Source organism: Struthio camelus, chromosome 2 (assembly GCF_040807025.1).
Source record: "Struthio camelus isolate bStrCam1 chromosome 2, bStrCam1.hap1, whole genome shotgun sequence".
Taxonomy (NCBI): Eukaryota; Metazoa; Chordata; class Aves; order Struthioniformes; family Struthionidae; genus Struthio; species Struthio camelus.
In genome coordinates this window covers 147,015,114-147,029,359 of record NC_090943.1, presented here as the reverse complement: position 1 = coordinate 147,029,359, position 14,246 = coordinate 147,015,114, and the positions used below count along the sequence as shown (strand labels likewise).

Below are 14,246 nucleotides of genomic sequence, written 5' to 3'. Positions count from 1 at the left end.
TTAGGCATGCATCTCAAGTGCTTGTAGACAAATGCATGAAGCATGCACATAGGAGGATATGGACTTCCTTACAGAGTTGTAGAGCTATGGCAACATTGTAATTACAGGGGCATGAGGCGGGGATGCCTTGCATGACTGGATTGTTGCAAAGAATGCATGTAGGCTTTTCCAGAAAAGCAGGCTGAAGAGAAGGTTGAGTCAACTATTGGAGATACTTTACTGGACTTCTTACAGACAAGGAAGACCTGGTTGTGCAAGTGAGGGTGGATAGCAGCATTGCATGAGACTGTGAAGTTTAAAATCTTGAAAAAAGTGAGCTAAGTGAATAGGAGAATCACAGCCCCTGGCAGCAGATTTTGGCAAGATCCAGTGGAAGACTACTCTAAAGGGCAAAGGGTCTTAGGAGAGCTCGTTGATCTTCAAGGACAGCCTCCTCAAAGTACAAATGGCTTATTCTGACGTGCAGAAAAGAAGCAAGCATGGCAGAAGAGCAGCATGGATGAACAGGGAACCTGAGCACAAAAAGGAAGTATAAAGAAGATGGCAGTAGAGAGAGGCTACTTGAGAGGAATGTAGCCTGAGTGTCCATGGATACAGTTAGGGAAGGCAAAGCTCAGCTGAAATTAGTGAGGGGTGTGAAGGGCAGCAATACGGGTTTTGGGAAGTATACAGTAGAATGCAGTCTAAGGAAATTAGGGGTCCACTGCTTAGTGAGGCATGGTACCTAGTGACCAAGGTTATGGTAAAACCGAGTACCTGAGATAGCGCTTTCTTTTACCTTCCGTTTCACTTGTAATGTCTGCCCTCATGCCGCCCAGGTCCCTAAGTCTAATGACAGAATCTGTGAAAGTGGGAAGATCAAGTTAGGGACCAGTCAAGCCAGTTGCATATACACAAGTCCATAGAATCAGATGAGATGCACTTAAGTGTGCTGAGGAAGCTAGTCGAAAAAGTCATTGCAAGGCCACTGTCTACCATCTGTGAGAGATCATGGCAAGTGGGAGAGGTTCTCGAGGGCTGGAAAAAAGCAAATGTTGCACCTGTTTTGAAGAACAAGAAAGAGGATTTAGGCAGCTAAAGGTTGGTCAGACTTACCTCAGTCCCTGGGAAAGTTCCTGGAGGCCATTTCCAAGCCCGTGGAGGACAAGAAGGCTGGGAACTGCCAGCATGGATATGTCAGAGGCAAACTGTGCCTGGCTAACCTGGTCACCTTCTGAGATAAGAGGACTGTCTATGTAGACAAAGGGAGAACAGACGATACTGTATACCTTGACTTTAACAAGGTGTTTGGACGTGGTTGCTCACAGCATTCTTGTAGCCAAATTGGTGAGATATAGACTGGATAAGGTGGGTGGAAGACAGCTGGACTGCTGGGTTCAAAAGGTTGTGATCAGTGGTGCAAGGTCCAACTGGTGGCTGATATCTAGTGTTGTTTCTCAAAAAAGCAATACTAGGACTGATACCATTTATTTAACAGCCTGAATGATGGGACAGAGTGCACTCTCAGCAAGTTTGTGGATGATAGCAAGCTAGGGAGTGTGTTCGATACACTGGAGAGAAATGGGCTGAAAGGAACCTCGTGAAGTTGGCCAGGCATGTAGGTATCTGTGGCAAGACTAAACCTGATATTCATAGTACCTTGACTTTATAGCAAGGCCTTTGACACAGTCTCTCACGCAGACCTTACACCTAGGTTGGTGAGATAGAGACTGGATGGTGCGTGATAATGCAGGTGGGAAAGTGACCAGACCGGCAGGCTCAAAGGGTTGCAATCAGAGGTCCAAAGTCTGACCTTTTGGGGATCAGTAAATGTGTAGGACCAATGGTGTTTAACATCCATATTAAAGAGTTGGGTGATAGGGTAGAGTGCATGTTCAGCAAGTTTATGGTGATACTAGCCTGGGAGGAGCAGCTGATACACTGGAGAACTGGGCTGCTGTTGACGGAGGCTGGCTGGAGAACTGGGCTGACAGGAGCTCCATGAAGTCCAACGACAGCAAATGCTAAGTCCTACACCTGAGATGGAGCTGCCTCATGCAACAGGACAGGCTAGGGGCCACATGGCCATGCTCCTCATGGACAGCAAGTTGAATGCAAGTCAGCAAGGTGCCCTTGCAGCAAAGGCGGCCACCTGTGTGCTGGGCTGTAATAGCAAGGAGGAGGCCAGCAGGTCGAGAGACATGATGCTCCCCCCTCTCTTTGGCCCTTGGGAGACCTTACATAGCGTATTGTGGCCAGCCTGCTACTCGCCAGCATGAGACACATGGACATACTGGAGCAAGTCCGGTGGAAGAGCACCAAGACAGTTAGGAGGCGAGAGCACACGATTGCTCCCACAGGAGTGACTGAGGCCATGGAGGTCGTTCAACCTGGAGAAGAGAAGGCCAAGGAGAGACCTCACTGCTGCCTCCAACTGCCTCCTGGGAGGGTAGGGAGAAGATGGCGCCAGACTCTTCCCAAAGGTGTACAGTGAGAGGACGAGAGGCAACAGACACCAGGTGAAACGCAGGCGATTCCAAGTAGATGTATGGGAAGCTTTTCCACCCTGAGGGGTGCTCAAGTATTGGGAGAGACTGTCCAGAGCGGCTGTGGAATCCGCACGCCTGGAGATACTCAGCGCTTGGCTGGACACTGTCCTGAGCAGCCTGCTCGAGCTGGGCTCGCTTTGAGCAGCAGGTTAGACTAGAAGTTCTCCAAAGATCCCTTCTAACCCAAATTGTTCTATGATTATATATGAAAGGTATCAACAGTGTAATTTTCAGGAAGGTAGGGAGTTGACTGATGGGAAAGGTATTATAGGTATTTTAAAAAGAGGGAATTTATGGGATAGAGAAATTATATTAACAGTTTTTGCAGGGATAAGTCTTTTGAATGATCCTCTTTGCTCACATAGGTGTTAGAGGGAGCTTATAGTTAAGGAATTGGAGGGTACGAGGTACTTGAAATACCAAGGAGGATTAGATTATTTGATGCAAGAAGGGCAGGATGGCAATCGAGTGAAATGTAATACTACAAATGCAAGATTATGCATTTAGAGAGCAAGAATAAGGATTAAATAAGAAAGAATCCTTTGAATTTTGCTTGAACGATGCCATTCAGAGAGACCTTGACAGGCTAGAGAAATGGGTAGAGAGGAACCTTATGAAGTTCAACAAAGGCAAGTGCAGGGTCTTGGGGAAGAGTAACACCAAGCACCAGTACAGGCTGGGGGCTAACCTGCTGGAAGGCAGCTCTGCAGAAAAGGACCTGGGTGTCCTAGTGGAAGAGAAGTTGACTGTGAGCCAGCAATGTGCCCATGTGGCCATGAAGGCCAGTGATATCCTGGGTTGCATGAGGAAGAGTGTTGCCAGCAGGTCGAGGGAGGTGATCCTCCCCCTCTGCTCAGTCCTGATGAGGCCACATCTGCAGTGCTGTGTCCAGGGCTGGGCTCCCCAGTACAAGAGAGGCGTGGAGCTTGTAGAGTGAGTCCAGTGAAGGGCTACTAAGATGATGAAGGGACTGAATCTTAACTGTCCTATGAGGAAAGGCTGCGAGAGCTGGGACTCTTCAGCCTGGAGAAGAGAAGAATGAGGAGGGATCTGATCAATGTGTGTAAGTATCTGGAGGGAGGGTGCAAGAGGATGAGGACAGACTCTTCTCAGTGGTGCCTGGTAATAGGATGAGAGGCAATGGGCACAAACTGAAACACGGGCAGTTCTGTCTGAACATGAGGAAAAATGTCTTTGCTGTGAGGGTGAGTGAGCACTGGACCAGGCTGCCCAGAGAGGTTGTGGAGTCTCTTTTCTTGGAGATACTCAAAAGCCGTCTGGACACAATCCTGGGCAATGTGCTCTAGGTGATCCTACTTGAGCAGAGGGGTTGAACTAGATGATCTCCAGAGGTCTCTTCCAACCTCAACCATTCTGTGTTTCCGTGAGCCTGAGTTGCTTTTCTATATTTATATTGTGCTAAATTACTACTGTGCTTCAGACTTTTGATGGTCATCCAAAAGGAATTATTTCCCTTCTTCTCTTTCACCATCTGCTGCAATGTATGTCCTGGCTTTTGGGAGGTATTTTCCCCGTCTCTTCCCCTGGAAAGCTTTGGAAGTTGGCCATGTTGGAGGGATGTAGCTCAGCGTGCCTGTGTATTCTGAAAGAATAACTCATGATAGAAAAGTTTTATTCATTTCAGAAGGCTGGAGGATTAGGGGTATGGAGGAAAAAGGCATGTAAAACTGTAGACAGAGAAAGAAGAGTGATAAGGCAGCAAGCAAGTCATATATTGAAATAACTTTTTATTATGTAGAGGATAGATGAAGCACTTGGAAGCCCTTGGTCAGTCAGAGAAAAGGAGTATGTAGTGACAAAATAGCGCATGGGTAAAAGGATTAACCAGATCTCACAATAACAATGATCTGAAGCTATTTCCTGTTAAAATAGAACTAGCGATGTTCTGTATCTTGAGTTGTACAATAAAATTCATTAGCTGAGGCTGGTTTTATTAACTTGAAAATGTGGAGGGAGTGAAGAGGATCTTCAGCTTTATTTAAATAAAGTGATTTTAATTGTCTTACCATGATCTTTTATCCACGTTTATAATGAAACTTGTGATTGTGGTTGAGGTGCCCTCTTTCATATTTCTTGGAGGGAAGCTACCATGTCATTAGTGTGTTGTGGTAGAATTGAAACTGCTCTGTTAACATAATTTTTTTCCCCTGACCTTATTATATTTATTATTTTGTTTATTTTTTCCTACCTTATGAAGGAGGCCTACTTCTTTAACTGCGGAGAAAATTTGAGTGCAAAAGGGATGACGTACCTTACTAATTCCCTATTTGACTACAGAAGCCCAGAAAATAATAGTATTCGTGCAGAATTTATATTGGATGCAGCTCACCATAAGGTCAGAGAATTAAATTTTTTTATAAAAAGATTCTAATGGATTCTGATGGCTTTGTAATAGTTTTTTAGATCTGCTGGCTGATTAAACAGCTGATTTTCCTTAGCTGAGATGCTGAACCAAATCTTACTTTGTAGGTGGCCAAAAAGATGGTAAACTTCTTTGTATTTAAAACAAAACAAAAACAAGCCCAGAAGAAACCTCAGAAAAAAACAGTGAAACAACCCCCCCACCTCTCCTTGAAAACTAAATTAATGCTTTGGTTTCCAAAAGCCCTAACTACAAAACACCTTCAAAGAGAAACAGAGTTGTGACAGAATGCTAGCAAAGGTCAAGCTTACGAGCACGTACTTTAAACCCAACTAGTGAGTAAACTTCCAACTGAGAAGTGCTCTCTTGGAAATTGGATCTGCGCAATGTAAATTTTGCTGTTTCTGTACGCCAGATTTTTCTACTTAGGGGAAGTCTTGCTAATTCTGCCTTTGCTGAGACTGACTATTTAGCATAATAAACACATTTTCAGTCACCAGTATTCCATCTTGTTGTAAATTCTGGAGCAAAACTTTATTGCCTTATTGCCTGCAGTTATTAAAGACTGCATGTGATGAGCAAGATGGTCTCTTGGGGGTGTGTTCGTAGGTACTGTTCTGTGGTCTATGTTACTATGTAAGTCATGTGTGCTTTGGAACATACCTGATTTATTTCAAATTTAAACTTCATTGTTTTTCACATTTTTAGTAATACTGATGGAGAAGTGTAAACTTGAAGACTCCATAATAAAGTGAAATTAGTCAGTGAATTCACTAACATTTATGCATATTCAAACGATTCCAGTTGTATGTTTTAGTTAAGTTTTACTCTTTCCTTGACTTGTCTTCTATGGTTTTATGACTTGACTATTTTTTGGGGTGAGGGGAAGCAACCCTGCTGTGCAATGATGGAGTATATAATGTATATATCTTGGTGATGGCCTAAAGTTGTGTTAAATTTCCTACTGTTTAAAGATAAAAACAATTTTATTTTAAATTAAAAAAATTGAATGAAGGAGCTTCAGTTTTGAGTGTATTGAATTAGGCAGATCTGTTGGATGCAAGAGGTCAAGTGAAGAATATTTACTCCATTAAAGGTACTAATTAACTAGATGTTATTGACGAATTGGTCAGAGTGTCCAGTGGAATTATGGATGTGCCTTTGTGTGGCCTCAAGTAGAAGTTACATTACCTATCGCAAAGGTGAATTCTTTGGGATAACCTCTGTCCTTTGTTTTGATAAGCCTTTCCGTGTGTTGATGCACAAATCCAAACAAAAATGTATCTCTCATATGAGGCCTATCAGTTGGTAATCTCAAGATTCTTTCCTTATACAACGTTTTCTTTGTTTGCTTTGCTTTGTTGGTAGGAGACGTACACAGAGATAGCTGGAATGCAGAGGTTTGGGGCTTTCTACATGGATTACTTGTACACAATGGAAAGCACCAGTGGCAAAGGTACCTTTTTTCTTTGTTTACCCTGCTAAATAATAGAAACAAAGACTTTTCAGGCCCAGCTGGTTCTTTGACCATCCGTCCTCTTCCTTACCTTAGATTTGCCTTCAGGTTCACAGTTAAAATGGTTTCTTCTGTGTTGATACGTTTGAGGTTAGCTATTTCATTTGTTGTTGATTGTGGGTGTTCTGCCTTATTTTCTGCCTAAGTGAGAGAGATATCAGTTATTAAACTGGAAATAATTCTCCTGTAGCAGTGCAGATTTCATTAAGTATGACATCTTTTTATTTTAAAATTGTTGTTGTTTGTTGTTGTTCTTATTATTGACTTTGGAAAAATTTGTTGGAAAACCCTGCTTGAATGTGTTGATCTTCTATTTGATGTAGAAGATAAAAAAGGACCATGCTATTTTCTCTGATTAAAAAAAAAAATAAAAAGAAAAAGAGGGAGGGACAAGGATGAGAAGGCTATACCTTCAAAATTACTCAGCAGAATGTGTATGTATAGCCTTAACGTATATGTCATTGTTGATGGTAGCATTTATGGTTGCAGAAAAGATGGTGGAGAGGATTGAATTTAAGTATTTAAGTATACTTATCTTGAGGAATTTGTGAGCAAACGTTAGTCTAAACCATGTGCACGTAAGCATCTGATAAATTCTAAGAAATTTTTGAGATTCCTATCGATTCTAAATCTGGGCGAATACAGAGGATTTGATGCAGTAAACTTATGATCTGCTTCTGTGAGCATCACAATAGCCAGGACAAAGGAGTTAATGCATGGACAAGTAGTGTGTGGGTATATATATGTGTGTATGTGTGTGTATGTATTCGTATTTGTATATATTTATGCTGATATTCTTATAATGAATTGTACTGTGTTCTTTTTTTTTTTCCTGGGAGATTGTCATCTACAGCTGCCGTTCTACAGCTTTTGCTGCCTAAGTAATGAGGCACTATTGCTGCAGAGGTCTCTTGAGAACTTTGAGCTATTTTGTGACCAAACATATTTATCTGTCCTTGCTCCTTAGTCCAATTCATCTGATTTTTTATTTTATTTATTTATTTTATTTTTTTGCATTTTTATCTCTCTGTGTAAGAGAAGTCTCAGTGCTTATTATGTGGGGGATTTTTTGCATTTTTTTCCCCTGAACATGTTAGACATCAAATATAAAAGTAGTGGGAAAGAAAAACTAACTTGGAGAATGGAGCATGCAAAGCTTATTTAAAAAAAAAAACCCATATACGTAAACCCACACATACATATACACACACGCACACACATATACATATATCTATTAAAAGTACTTATTTATAAATATATAGATATGTTTTTGTATATATTTTAATACATAAAAATAAATTATTTTTATATATAAATATATAAAATTGTATGTACAAACACACACTGCCATTGCATTAGTTAGCTGGGGGTTAGACCAGGTAATTTAACAGTTCTTTCCCAATCCTGAGGCTTTCCTCTCTGGGTACCATATCACGAGTTTGTTTTGAAGCTAACTGAGAAAAGGTACATTAAGTCAAGCTTTTACTGCAGTTTATTTCTGTTTTTAATCAAGAAAGAGCTGTTCAGCTGCACACAAAACTTTTACATAGAGAAGCAGAGGATGTGGGATACCTTTTCTCTCTTCTTTGATTTTTGTTATTGAGGTTTGAATATGCACAGGTTATTTGATTACTAAGAGAAACTGATCTTGTAGAGTTCCTTGTCCTGTTTTTTCTGAACACACAAGGAATTGAAGAAGATTTATTTTCCTGACCATAATTAACCTTCAGAAAGTGCTGAATGCAAAAACACTCTTTCTAGCTTAAGGTCGGGCTACTGGTATTTTCTTAGCACTTTTTTCCCTCCCTCAACCTCTGTGCTATTTCTTTCAGTTTGTTTTCCCAGGGCCTTGGCTTTTATTTGCTGCATTGGTCACTAGAAAAACACCCCAAAATGTAGCTCAGCTGCCTGTCAAGCCTTGCTGTGTGCTTCCATTTCAGTATTACTCTGCTAATTCCAGCTACATAAATATATAAAAAAATTAATCCAATTAATTTTAATTTAAAGATGGATGTTGAGTCTCTAGACTCAAGAATTTTAAATGTTACATTTTCAAATAGTTTTGTTCTTAGGAAAGCAGAGCTGATGTTTTCTGCTAGTTGTTTTCTAATTAATTTTTCCATACTGAAGTCAGCTATATAATTAATAAATATAACATGATCAAACGTATGTAAATTCTTTAATTTATAATCGAGACTGTAAATATTTCAAGATTTTGAAAACAATATAAATCTTGCTGCAATTTAAATAGTGGTGCTATTATTAAAAATATTTGTGTAAAAAGTCAACATTGTACTCTGTCTCATTTTGACTGTTAATTATGTTTTTAGTTACAACCAGCACATACTGTCTTCCCCTAAAAAACCCAATGCAACCTAAATTATAGGAGGTAGTTACTGTGATTGTAAGATTTTTATCTGTCAAAGCAATTTTGGTTTGTCACCTTCTTTGCCCTTTTAACCTTTCCTGGAGCATACAATTACTGATTAAACCACAAGTGCCTCCTGGCATAGTATTAACCTCAGGAGTTTCGTCTGTCGTTACGTAAGCGCACTGATCACTTTTAGTATTTTGAATAAAAACAAGACAGTGAGTCAGGCACAGTAGTTTAATTTTGAAATTCTTCCTGTCTTTCCCTTCCCACTTTGTTTTCCTATTATATGTCATCTATTTCGATGCAAAACAGTAATTTCTCTGAAACGTTTTGTAGCATATGAATTCCACTGATCCCTGAAGAGATTTAGATGACCAACAGATTTAATGGAGTGTAATTTTGAAGCTGTGTGTTTTGTTTGCGGTTATTACGCAGTACTCTCATCTTAAAGTTTTTGTCAGTTAGAATTTGGCATGTGGTTTATTGAGGGCTGAGTACTCTTGTGATCAGTAACCTGATTTTTTCCTTTATGGATCTGCAAACTTTCAAAAATAATCTGTGGACACTTACTTCTGCATAACCTGTAGAATTCCTACTCACATTCTTTTTGCACTTAAATGCACATAATTAAATGTAATTTTTCCAGAAAGTGGATCAATTCTGTCACTTCAGTATATTAATCATATATTAAAGGTACACGCAAGTGAGTTTGTTCTGTCCTTTTTGAAAATGTAGGCCATTATTACTTCTAAAGGTTTTTGGTCTTGATATTTTTTTATGCAAGGTTACATTTTTTTTCTTTTTATGCCTCTTGACAGTGCTCATATGAACTAGATACAGGATAGAATTAGAGGGAGTGCTGACAAAAATGTGTGTTAAATGCATATTAGATAAAGGATACCCTGACAGCAGGCTATATATTGCCTTTTTTAAAGAAGTCCTTTTCGTGATTTATAAGAACTAACAAATGGTTTCATGGTTTGGTTTTTGTTGCCTTTGAGGCATTTTGCCTTCTCAAGTGAAGACTCTTCTGAAGAAGATTTAAATAGGGTTTATAAGGTAATATCTTTTTGTCCTCTTTTTCTTTCAGAAACGGTAAACAGAACAGCAAGGGGAAGCAGAGGCTATAAATGCGCTCACTGTCAGCTTTTCTTAGGCTCTGAGGCACAAAGGCAATTCTTCTGCTGAGTGTAGAGGCCTGTAGAGGCCTGCAGGGTATTAGGACAGCTCTATTTCAAATTAGAATGAACCACGACCATTCCTCTCAGCAGTACTTAGAAGGAAGAACGTTTTACAGTGATTTACAGAGGAGGGAAGAAAACATCCTCCCTTCTCCCCGTTAAAAAGACCCTTTTGAATGAGCATAGTAAAGGAGAGAGAGGGAAAAGGGAGTGTTCCCATGAATCATAAAAAAAAGACTAGATTTCTCTCAGGCAACCAGAAAGAAAGCATGCATTTTTCCAGTTGGTTTAGAGGTAAGATTTGCCTTGAAGCTGTGAAGCACACCATGCCAGGCTGGTTTAACCCCAAAACCTCAGCTACTCAGAGCTTTGTAGATGAAAAAGTGGGTGGGTCAACTGTCTGCAGCCACTCCAGTTCCCACTGCTGATCATCTCATGCCATTTCCTGGAAGTACATTGGTACATAAAGATAACATCCATGGGGATGAGATCGTAACTAGAATTTGGAATTATCAGATTTTCCCCATTTTTGGGCAATAGTTCTCTACAAGTGTGCATTGTTTCTTACTGTAACAGAAAGTCTGGAGGTTATTAGATTTACGCATGCGGGGAGGTGAGTAGGAAGGAGAGGGATGGAATCCACCTTGCGTTGTGAGAAGGTGTACAAAGTCCACTTTGGATAAGATGAGGTTCATTGCTTGGAAATCACTGGAAAGCTATTAACAGCATGAAGGATGCAACAGGAAAAACCAGTCCACCATTAACGTAGCCTTTAGTTTCTGCAGCATGACTTCATCATAAAAGTCCAAGGAGAATGCATCAGGTAGACAACCCTGGAATCGAGCAGTAGAAACCGAGATGAAACATAAGTGTAATGACTTAGCATATTTCCTGTTTCCTGTTTGTCACAGCTTTGACCAGGTGGATTATGGAGTACTGAACTATCTAAAGAGTGTGCTCTATCTAGATCCAGTGAATGACTGAAGTATTCATTCTGCATTCAGTTATGTCTCAGAATTCTATTTTCTTTTTTATGTTAAACGGTCTGAGAATCCATTTAATCTTGATGCTTTTTTTGTCAAACTTTTTTTTTTGGATGGTCAGCAAGACATTTAGTGTACAGTGCTTGTAGCAAGACTGTGAAGACATTATCAAAAGTGATGAGTGACTGAAAAAAGTCAGATGTCTAAGAGGAACTTTGCAAAGTAAATATTTTTACAAGTCGTATTTAACAAGAAAACCTAAGTTTCTGACGGGTCTGTGTAATTTAACTGAAGAATTTTTCCATGAAGTCATTTTAGAATAATGTAGTCATGCTATGCAGTAGCTGACCAGTGGCCTACATACAGTGAATATGTGATTTCAAACTGCTTCGTTGCCTAATATCTGTTATCACAAATATGATCCTATACTTTAATTGATAAACTGGTTGGCGTTCTGAGCAGAAAGGCTCGATTGGATGCAGAGATTTAACAGCCTTTACACATGAGACACAATGGTTGAAAGAATCTGCATTCTCACTACCCGTGCTCTACCTCATCAGTAAATGGAAGGAATGGCTTATCTCCTTCAGTTGTCAATCTGATTGCTGACGATACAAGTGAGTGCGATTCCCATTTCTGTTCTAGCCCCTTTACCTGCAGCTAGAATTTCAAGGGCCATATCTTTTTCAGATGAAGTTTCTTCACAGCAAACCGTTTCCTGCACCCTCAATCTGCAAGATTTTTTTGGTGGATACCTTTGTAATATAGTCCAGAAGTTTTGGATAGCACAGTTGTCATTAGCACCTGGGATAAAGTTGCCCGTATAAGTAAGGAGATGCTTCAAAGCATCACAGGATTGAGAGACAGAAAGATGATGGAAGGACTTCTCAATGACTGATTAATTTGTATGGTGCTTGGTGGAAAGGCAGAATCTTAATGTTTGTTCTGCATTAAACAGGAATAGTTCTTGTTTAAACGTCTGTTAAACCAGTTACAGTATATTTATCTGTTCAATTTGTGTTTTTATAGCTTCTGTATATTTATGATAAGTCTAGGATTACAGAATTTGAAGCAAAAGTTATTTACAAAGGTTAGAATTTTATATCCAATTGTTTGATAGAATATGTTATTATTTGTAAAACTTCTAGTTTCTGGGAATCAGCAAGACCTTTCTTCAGTAAAGAGTGAAGATTTTGGAAACGTGCAGGAGATGTCTACGAAAAATCTCGTTGTTGGTCCACTCAGTCTTCGATTGGATAGCAGTGCAGTACACCGGATAATGAAAATGATAGTTTGTGCTCTGGAACATGAATATGAGCCATACAGGAGAACTAAGCCAGGTTTGCTACAACTGTATATGCACAAATATGCAGAATGAAATCAGACCAAATTCAGTGCTCTTGAAGGAGTTAAACTCCAACTGGTTAAACTTTAAATGTGGCTGAAGTTTTTATGGGTACGAATAAAAAACATTAAAGTGAAGATAAAACAAATTGGGCTATCTCCATCAGTGTCAGTTCAGACAATTTGAAAGCCTCTTTTTTTCTATCACAAGCCTCCTGTTGAGGGGAACATTTATTTTATTGACACTTATTGACAGCTTATCTTTGGAGCCTTAGAGAAGGAAGAATCCCTACTGGTAAGCATTGATTAGTTTGAAAGGATAGTTATATGGGGGAAAAAATGATTGGAAACAAGCTGTGGTGAAACTTGTTAAGATTAGTTTCTTGCATAAAACTGAGAATAAGTGGTATAGTTTTCTCACTTCTAAAATGTGGGTTTCAAAGTGAGGAAAATAATCCAGTTGTGATCGCATTTAGCCTTAGGTAGAGCCAGCATGCAAGGAATAAAATTATTAAAATGGAGGGATGAAAAAAATTATTTTATATTTTTGCTAATCTCTAAAGCATTTATGAAGCAGTTTTTGTAGGAAATATTACTCGTACTTATGTAATCTTGATTTATTTTAGATGTTACAGAAGGAAGTAGGACTATGCCAAACTCAGAAGAAATAGCATTACTGGAGGAATACATTCCCACTCGACTTACAACATTCACTATTCTTAAGTGTACAATTACAGTTCCTGTGGCAGAATTCAATTTACTGGACCACTTATTGCCCATAATCATGGGTGAAAAGGTAGGTGTACAGATATTTATTCAGTTTTTTACATAAATGTGTGCTATTTAATTTAAATAATGAAATAATTAAGGTTAAAATATAGAGAGTTGTAAAGTCAAATGTACATTTCCTTAGCATAGGGCTAGATGCATCTCTGCTTTTCTTTCCTAAATGTCTTCATGTGAAATAATGGAAGTTGAAACAGTACCTGTCCCAGGATGGAACAGTGTAATTCTCCTGTTAGGCTGCTATTCCATGTGCCAACCACATTACTGAGTTCCAAAGAAGTTTGCTGCCTGTGAGTCTTCCTTCCCTTCAGATGTCTAAGACCAGCGGTGTGTGTGCAGTGGCTAGCCAGGCTTTTTAAAACTGAAGATGTCATTTACTGGTAGGAAAAATAAAATTTGGAGGTTTAAAAAAGTTTAAAATATCAAGCAGACTAGGTAGCTGGGACTTGAAGTTTTTTATGGTAACCTTGGATGAGAGGAGTACCTGTTATCACTTTGCCATGCAGATCTTCCCCAACTTGGCCAGATCAGAAATCTTAGAATGCATACGCTCAATAGATGCTTCATAGATGCTAACAGCTAGTTATGTTTGTACTAGTTCAAGCCAGGACGGATGCAAGACTTCTGCTGTAACTGAGCTTTTAACTGCTGTGTATTGTACTATGGTCTTATCTGGGTATTTAAGCTGAATAGGGAATCAATTTTTCCTCTGGCTGTTAATGGTCTCTCGTCCTAACTGTATAGTTCAAGACAGTGTGAAGATGAAGAGGGTTTCTGACTTGGATGCAGAGGAGGGAGATGAGAGATGGATCTGTGGGACTGGACAGTTTTGGAAAGCAATTTGGTAGAAAGAAAACAGGCTTTTATAACACAAAAGATCACATAAATATAATATAATATGAACCCCCCCCAACCTCCCAAACAAAACCATCACTAAGTTTTTGTAAAATGACTAGCTCAGAAAGAAGAACCACAATTTAAATTTCCCAAACAGCCTGAATTTACTTGGTCTTTCATGTACATTTAGTGTAACTTCAACTAGAATCCCATGCTGATTTTATTTCTGCAGGACTCCTTCCTCAGTGCATAAAATAAATATACTGTAGGGATGAATCAGTGTTTTGCAGTGAAGACTTACAGGAGGTTTAACT

General features: G+C 39.4%; 1 protein-coding gene across 4 annotated transcripts in view; it reads left to right on the top strand.

Moving 5' to 3' along the window:
• VPS13B (vacuolar protein sorting 13 homolog B) overlaps positions 1–14,246 on the top strand; it is a 484,859-nt gene that overhangs the window by 74,809 nt on the left and 395,804 nt on the right. For all 4 annotated transcript variants that reach the window (XM_068932943.1, XM_068932945.1, XM_068932942.1 and 1 more), the window contains exons 11-14: positions 4,747–4,884; positions 6,280–6,367; positions 12,114–12,305; positions 12,936–13,105. In XM_068932943.1, the coding sequence (XP_068789044.1) occupies positions 4,747–4,884; positions 6,280–6,367; positions 12,114–12,305; positions 12,936–13,105 (588 nt within the window). The remainder of the gene's footprint in view (positions 1–4,746; positions 4,885–6,279; positions 6,368–12,113; positions 12,306–12,935; positions 13,106–14,246) is intronic.